Raw genomic sequence first — 8,850 nt, 5'->3', positions numbered from 1 at the left:
AGCTTACTTACAGCCCAAAAACTTGAGGTCTAAAAAGTTGTCACTCAATGTGAAATAGTATGCTGATACTGGGTAATACTCAGTCTTATTTTTAGATGATTTATCGATCACCTTCATTTTAGCCGCTGTTAGTTGTACGGTTGGAAGAAAATTTTGTTTGTGTTACATGACTATATTTACAATACTGTAAACAACTTTCTTTAACATAATACTTGTTTTTGTTTCATTATTGTTATTTTTTTTTGAGTCAAGCCACAGTAGACTATCTGCTGTATCTACAGCGGGGAATCGAACCTAAAATTTTAGCGTTCTAAGTCCGTAGACTTACCACTGTCCCACCGGGGTACTCTATAATATAAGAAGAAAATCGTTTTCTAATATAACCTAACACAACCAGCGTATCATTTTAAAGCTAATATTATTCCTTTCACAGAGTTACTGTGTGTATACTTACTTGAAACCGATAATGTGACAAAATGAAAATGTGACAAAAAAAGTTTAAGTACTGGCTAATGAGGATTTTTTTAACTTCATCAAATTACCTTCATTATAATCATTAATCAGTTTAAGTTTATTTGTGTTTATTAAAGCAAAGCTATGTCCACCGCTGGGAATTGAGCGTTGTAAGTCCGTAGACTTACCGCGATGGACATCAGTTTAAGTATACAAATTGTTTGTTTGGTAATTAAGCACAAAGCTACACAATGGGCTATCTGTGTTCTGCCCACAACGGGTATCGAAACCAGGATTCCAGCGTTGTATGTCCGCAGACATACCGCTGTAGCACTGGGAGCTAAGTATACAAATGAAAGTAAAATGTAACTAAATTTGAACAATCTTTGTTTAAAATGTTTATTTTGAATAATATACATTTTGTTAAGACATATTATAAAACATATTTCTTGTGCTACAGCTGTTTGTGTTATGCTTGGAAATACAAGTATACAAAGCGTATGTATATATATATATTAGCTTATATACAGTTTTTAACAATAACTAAGATTGAGAAATGTTGGTCGTTAAGACTAGCTAAACCTAGACGAGTATACATATGCATGCCATAAACTGTAAATATCGGTTAAAATATTACATAACTCCCACTTCTAAAACAACCAGTGTTACTTCAGATATCGATATCTGTCCACACACAGATTAGACCCGTAAACCAGCAGGTTAATCTGTCAAATTATTAATACTTTAGATATTAATACATAGGTTTGATGATGACATGTTAATAATATTGCAAGTTACATATAAGAACAATTCAATGGTTAAATTTAGAACTGTTAGGAAAGGAAAGTGATTAACTGTTTAATTCTGTCTTCGTTCAAGATTATATTTGCCTTGAACTGCGATTCTTAAACATTTACCACAGGAACAGTATAACTACATAAGAACAGTAGCGACAATTGGGGTCGTTTCCATAGTGATACAAGATTCTATAATGCTCCAAAACGTATTTGCATTGAATGTTGTACGAATCCAAGCATGTCTAAATTTTACTCTACATATTAACCAATTATCAAGAGCTTCAATACCTTTTGGAGTACAAGCATTGTTGTATGTATAAAATACATTAACGGGAAGACATCACTGAACTTCATCTGCTTAAAACTACCATTTTTAAAATATCAACAAAATTAATTGATGTTAAAAGAAATACTAGGTATTTAAAGTAAAATATCCTTACCTGCAGTTCAACAAACTTTACTTAAATGAGAAATAAAAATCTCTTAATATACATGACTACGTACATTTCCCAGTAACCAAAACTTGGTTACTTATGGGTGCGTCATGAGTGTATGATACATTTCTAATCTACTAAAACGTTATATTTATCTACATAGTATTTTATTTTATAGTATCTATATTTTATGTGTATTAAACATTTAGACTAAATACAATGATAGTGTAGATGTCGCTAAGTAAGATATACCGTAAACATAAAGATTAAAATGCACTAAAAGTGTTTCAAGTAAAGAACGTGAAGTAGTCTCTGATGGGTCCAACTGGGTTAAAGACATTTTAATGTGTTAACTAGTATCTCATAAAACTAAACAACGGCCAGCATTACCAGTGAAGGGTTTAGAAACCTAGCCAATCAACATATCTTTTCTCAAGATGCCCAAAAGTCTTTGAAAATATAGCAAAACTATTCAGAAGAAACTCTTTTTTTTTTTCATTTGTATGCCAATCTTTTATATTTTACTAACAAAAATGCAAGGGAAGTAGAACAAAATCAGTTTATCTACGTCAAAACGTTAGTGACAACTAAGAAATAGCCTTTATCTTTTTGGGCCTTATTTGGGTGAGTGTGAATTGATAAGCTTACTTTAGCATTCTGCCACCAGTAGATAGATTGTCGTGATAAGTTGTTTGGCTTGTTATTCATATATTAACAGAGCAAAACCTTTATTAGACAGTTGTTAGTTCATGAAAATAATACAAATACAATATTGAAATGGGAGGATTATAGAAATAAAGAATAAGATTAGGATGATGAAGGAATTTATAAGAAGAGAAAACTGTCTTAACACTAAAAACAACCTGAATGAAGGATCAAGATGTAGTTGTATACTACAACAACAAATCCATTGTAGTAGGTACAAAAAGAAGAATTTGGCTAAGGATACTAAGGGTACAGATTACAATAATAAACACATGAATAAAAGCATTCTGGGAGTACAATATTAAAAAGAAGAAAAACTCACGAATTAAATTATGTCTTCAGAAAATTGTAAGCGGAGATTATGAAAAAAAAAAACCTAAGAAGATGATGACAGTGGATTATAAGATTAAAAAATGAAATTCAAATATCCATACATTAAAAAGAAAGATAAGTCTGGATTAGAGCAATTTCAATTCTGATTAGTGGGTCAAATATATTCATTAAGACAATACATCACTTCATGAAGATAATCAAAAAGAAACTATTAAGGAAATGAGAACAATTACAAATAGAACAAGACTAGTCATGGATATCACCAGGAAATTTCTCCCTGTGCTTGTCCACAATGTCAGAAATGAGGCCTTCTAATACAGTTAACTCAAGAGCTTAATTTCGTTAATATGACAAATTAACAATTATCAGTAAACTGTAAGTATTATTAACATAACCCCCTTTACTCACCTCAGTGTGATTCGGGCTGACTTCAATGGAATATGGGTCAATCACCAAGTGATTTTCCAGCTGCTAAAAATGTGCCAGTCTGCCCATACTTATATGTTTGTTAGTCCAAGTTAGGATGTTTTTACAAATAAAGATTAATATTTTAAGTTTCAGTAGGTTAAATATAATTCATTTTTAAAGTTTTTGTTTATAAAAAATCTACAAAGCAGTTAAACTAAAATAATGCCATCAATATATTCAACCAATGTATAACATGCTGTAATAAAACTAACAGAGATTCTAATATCCTAACAAACTAGTACTGTAACTCTTTAAGATTTTTATCCATTACATTTTGATCATAGATGGTTAAACAACAGAAGTTTGGTAAACAAAAAATGGTTACTACCCAAATTTTTTCAGAAAGAAACTATATTTAAAAAAAATGTTGATGATAAGTCTAATAAAAAGTTCCCAGAAGCAAAAATATTCATCATCTTAAATTATCTCAATTCCAGCATATTTAGGTTTTTAATATGAAGATTATGCCAATGTGTTATTTCTGTTTTATAGCCTTGAGAATAACAGCTTAACTGAAATAAACATTATGAAAAACTGTTCCTGATTGCATGACCTCAGTTAAGTCGAATTTGATTGTTCTAAACAAAGTTCAAAAATATATTAGCAGAAAAAAATGGTCTTCTTCAGATTAGTTAGTATTTTATACAAGTCTATACTCATCAACTTTAGTTTCTTTGACCTGTGCCACGTCTTTTCCAAATGAGCATCCCGTGAAAAAGTTGAGCTTTGTATAACATTAAAAATCTTACCACGCTCTCTCTCTTCAGTTGAACCAAAAATGTTTCTCGTGTAGTAGGCAGCATTTTTGATCAAAAACTTTTATACTTTTCAAATAAACAGCAGTTCTAGTCATGCAATATTCTTAGTTTGTTTTTAAATAACCAACATTCATATATCATGTAAATGTCTTTTGTTGATGAATAACAAATCCTTCATGTAAGTCTTTGGTTCAAACAAATAAAAGTCTATTCTGATAGTCTGATGACCAGGGATAACAGATGTCTGTACAGAACTTGAATACATTGTAACACATTTGAAAGACCGCAAGCTTGTTCAGTTGGGATCCCCATGTTCAAGTCCATATCAGAGATGATTTCCACTTTGATTTTGATGAAATTGCTAAAATACATAATTTTTCTTTCACAACAGGTATGCCTTAATGAAACAAAACTTCGCATAACATACAACAATCTTTAGTAATTTTAACCCATGACTATATTATTTAACAAGACAAAATAGACCCTTAATTAAGTTCACATAACCTGTGGTTTCAAACTTTCTGTAATGTTTTTTTAACAGAGAAAGTTTTGAAAATTCTACATATGTGTTAAAGTACTTCAGCCAATACTAAACAAAGTGTAACTGGTTACTGGGACTACTAGCTCTCTCCGTCTCTTGAAAATCTCCTTTTTTTTCTGTCATTAAATTCTTGCTAGATCTGAGTTTTGGTGATAATAAGTTGAGTGAAGAAGACAACAAGGATACTGCAGGGGCTTGTGAGCTATTATCTTCAACACAAGTTATAGTAGTAAAACGTCTTCTTTCATACTTTCTCATAGAGTCATCTAATTCCTGCTGTGGTGTTTCGTCACAAGTTATGCTTTTCTGATCACTTAGTTGTGAGTCTACAGAATTAAGCTGTCGAGCCAGAACATTCTGAGCTCCTTTTGACAGAGACCTAAGATCAGAATACACAAAATTTATGAAATGAATAATAAAATTTATTTAAAAAAAAGTTTTTTTATATATTGTTTTTCTACATTTCTGCATTTTGTTACAAAGATAAAAACATGATATAAAAAATTTGAAGTGAATAATTTTCTACATAAAAGTAAGAAAACAAAAATTAGGAGATAATTAAAAACAGTAGAAGAATTTTAATTTCCATAAGCCTTTAGTTAAAGGTTTGGACAAAGCAAGTTAAATTTTAACTTAGTTCATAAAAGTAATAATACGAACCATGTTCGAGATATATTTTTTGACATGGGCACAGGAAGAGATGCCAGTGAGTACCTACTGCCAGGTAAGTTTATCTTTTTATCAAGAACTGATAACCCTGTTAAAGACAGTAATGGCAATTGATAACACAATTTAAGATAGCATAATGTTAATCAACCAGAAATAAAAAAAAAGAATCAAAAGTTATACTAAAATTCTGCTTCGCAATGCTTTCAAAATAATTCAAGTAATAAATTATTAAGTAATTCTGTGCAGGCATATATTGATTGAAACAAGATTTTCAATATGTTGTCAGAAAGCATAACAACACCAAACAATGTGTGGCAGTGAAATTTTAAAATTACTATGGTATTATTTTTGGAAACATTTACTACTTGATTTAGCTTTTAAAAACTTTGTTTCTCCTTTCCCAGTCATCTGTTTGAAGCTTTTTATGTCATAAAAAGGACTTACACAGTATAAAGTCATGTACAGGGCTTAAAATAATCCTGAAAATACTCTTCAAATGAAAAGAAAATATCAAACTATGTACACAAGAAACTAATCCACAATAAATACACCAAATAAACTCCAAAGAAACATAAAAATGATAAAAGAAAGAAAAAAAAATTTTATTTTTCATCCTGAGGTGTAGAAAAAGTAGACAATACATAACCAATACGTAATAGAAGCTTAGCGACATTACATAATCACATTATTATTTCAGGATGTATCATAGCGCATCGTAAGTGCAAATTAAAAAGAAAATGTTGCACTGATTTATACACTGAAACTCTTTTTCAAGAACTGTAATATTTGTTTTTTTCTGTAAACTAGCTTTAAAGTATATAAGTCATTCCATGGAAAATATTATCTTTACTAATAAGTTTTGGCCTGTTGTTTTTGTTTTTTTAAATTTCAACAGTAAATATGGTTTTACCTATTTAAAGGCCTCACAATTACAGAAAAGTACACAAAATTAGGTAAACAGCAACTAGTCTTACAATTCATTAGATGTTTAAGTGTTGTAATTCTGGTGTTTCTGCTACTATACTACTGTAAGCATAAATATGATATATTGTGAGATAAGATAAGGATGAATGTCCCAATGCAGTGAATCTATAATTGAGCAGTTTTATTTGGAAGAAAAAGGAAAGAAACCCATACTTACTTTACAAAATGCAGATTAGTCATAAAAATATTCATCTTAGTTTTATGACTTCATGTTTATGATAAAAATCACCCTTAACAATGCTTTCTAATCTTTATAAGCAAAAATTTACAAAAATGATATAGAATCAGCTATAATCATTACCAGGTTGATGTTTAGTTGGGATCTGGGTCGGTAGTTTTCATTTGCCATTTGAATAGGGCATTATGTGGACAGCCATGATATTGGAATGCCCCACATAATTTATCAAATTTATTAAAAAAAACCTTTTACCATATAAAGACAAAATTGGATGGTTTGAAGATACGCAACACTTTTTACTAAGGATGGTAAGAACCTTGTTTATCCATAGATTTTTTTAAAACTTAGATTGTTGTTAATTTATGATGTGCTGCTGTAATCCACTATCAATGGTTGTTTTGTTTTAGTGGTTGCATGATATGGGTTGTTAGTTAAGCAAAATGTGGCTTATTGCAATTTGAACTTAATGTTTTTGGTTACACTCTAATTGAATATATGCATAATTTTCATTATGTACGAGTTTACTAAGTTGTATTTGATGTGAACTCCTTGCTGGATCCAATAACTGTATGTTGAGCTGTACATTACTCATGGCACCCAGATATCTAAATGCTAAATATAGTTAACAGCTAACTATACACTGAAATGCCAACAGTTAAAAAAATATTACATTTCTAAGGTTTAAAAAGTAGTTTTGATTAACTTATATGCACACACATAGATATTTTTTTATGACTGATAAAAAAACTATTAGGTAAGCTTTAAACATTTTAACAGCCAGTTCAGACTTTTGTTGTTTTGATCTATCACAGTTTATCGATACTTTTACCTATTGTTTTCAAACTCCAAGCTAACAAGCAGTACCGAGTGCATAAATATGTAGTAAAGACCAAATACTACAGTAAAAGCTAAACTAAAGGAAAAGTTTTATGTTTAAATTGTCAGAGTTTATCTTAATCTTGTTGACTGTTTATTTTCTTCTTCTTAAGGAGAGTTAAGAATTTATAAGAAATATATTTCCTTTAAGCAAGTATACTTTAGAAATTTATAAACTTCAAATAGTGATAGACTTCTGGGAAAATAGTATAAAATTTTCACAGGTAACTCACCCAAGATTTCCCTGTTTCTGAAACTGGAGTCAATAAAGTTATTTGTCAGGAGCTGATCTTCCAGGAATTCCTCTTTTTCCTGCTCATGCTCAAAGCCTTTCTGGCTGGTCGGTTCTGTGTGTTGGTTTGGAATTAAATCTGTTTGTTGATACTTGTTTTCCATTTTTGATAATTGGAGCTGTGAGCTAGATAAACTTTGCAAGTAAGATGAAGAATCTGACAAAGTTTCTAACATCTGAGGGTCTGGCAGAGTATCTTGTTGCTGATAATTCATTGCTGCTGTCAGAACATTCTGTTCTGCTACACTGGTAGCAGATACCGATAAGCATGTGTTTTTTATGTCTGGGATAGAGCTGACTTCTTGTTTATTTATGTCTTCTTCACACATTTCAAATGGTGTTTGGTTAACAGGTCTTTCAGCTTTGTAACTTTTTGGACTTGAAGACCAAAACAAAGGAGAATGTTTACGAGGTGGAGGTTGTGGAGCCGAGTTCATACCTAAGGAATCCTTAGAACCACTGAGAGGCAATTCTGATACTGTCTGACTACAAGCAACAGAAACGTTTTCATGACTAGGATACTGTTCATTTGACTTGACATAATCATTATTTTCAATACTCTGAGCATTAACAATGTCATTAAGATTTTTACGGTTTGCCTTCCTAGATCTGGATTTTCTATAAAATGAACATGTTGACCTGTAGAATGGTGAAATATTCTCTGCAAAAAAAAGTGGTTCAGCAGTCTCACCATCTAGATCAATCTCTGAAGCAAGCCAGTCATCTAGAAAAATAAAAAATAATGTGTAATATTAATTTCTACATGTTTTCAACCTTATACAGCAATCATAAACCAAAAGAATAGGATTTTAGAATGTAACTAAATCCATCTTATTCATTTTTGTTACAAGCCAATAGTAACTCTTCAGCTATACTTTGAAGCATGATTAAAGTAATAAAATAAAGTTAATTAAACAAACTTTAGCTTCTTTTGCATCGTCAAAATTGATGGACTCTGTAACGAATTTGTTATTATATATTAATTTTGATATCAACGTTTGTTTAGATTAAGTTTATATTTTAAAACATGCGTAGCTTATAGTGTTATATATGTATTGTGAAACTCCCACCTATTCTCCAAAGTTGTAGAAGATTCTCGAAAGTAAGAATCAACAATATATGTATATACATAAATGCTTAAATGTAACTCAGTGTTGTTATGTAATCTGAATTTTCTAGAAAACCTTTCCACGCTTATAAGTGTTGTTATGTAATCTGAATTTTCTAGAAAACCTTTCCACGCTTATAAGTACATCTAATGTGACGTGCCAAAAGAGGAGTATCTATTATTAGTTTGCTGTAGTCAGTGTGCTATAAACTTTGTAAGCTATAACTGTGATTTTTATAATGCTTACCAATTGG

The 8,850-nt window shown here is 30.5% G+C and overlaps 1 protein-coding gene across 2 annotated transcripts in view; it reads right to left on the bottom strand.

Moving 5' to 3' along the window:
• Window positions 1-838: 838 nt before the first annotated feature.
• The window catches only part of LOC106462569 (rho GTPase-activating protein 45-like), a 96,494-nt gene continuing 88,482 nt past the window's right edge, over window positions 839-8,850 (bottom strand). For both annotated transcript variants that reach the window (XM_022389862.1, XM_022389863.1), the window contains 3 exons: window positions 7,430-8,212; window positions 5,150-5,246; window positions 839-4,868 (listed from right to left, as the gene is read on the bottom strand). In XM_022389862.1, coding sequence (XP_022245570.1) covers window positions 4,538-4,868; window positions 5,150-5,246; window positions 7,430-8,212 — 1,211 coding nt within the window. In that variant the 3' untranslated portion in view covers window positions 839-4,537. The remainder of the gene's footprint in view (window positions 4,869-5,149; window positions 5,247-7,429; window positions 8,213-8,850) is intronic.

This window comes from Limulus polyphemus, unplaced genomic scaffold (assembly GCF_000517525.1).
Source record: "Limulus polyphemus unplaced genomic scaffold, Limulus_polyphemus-2.1.2 Scaffold1198, whole genome shotgun sequence".
Lineage (NCBI taxonomy): Eukaryota > Metazoa > Arthropoda > Merostomata > Xiphosura > Limulidae > Limulus > Limulus polyphemus.
The sequence above is the reverse complement of the archived record's forward strand: the minus strand, read 5'-3'. Positions and strand labels throughout refer to the sequence as shown.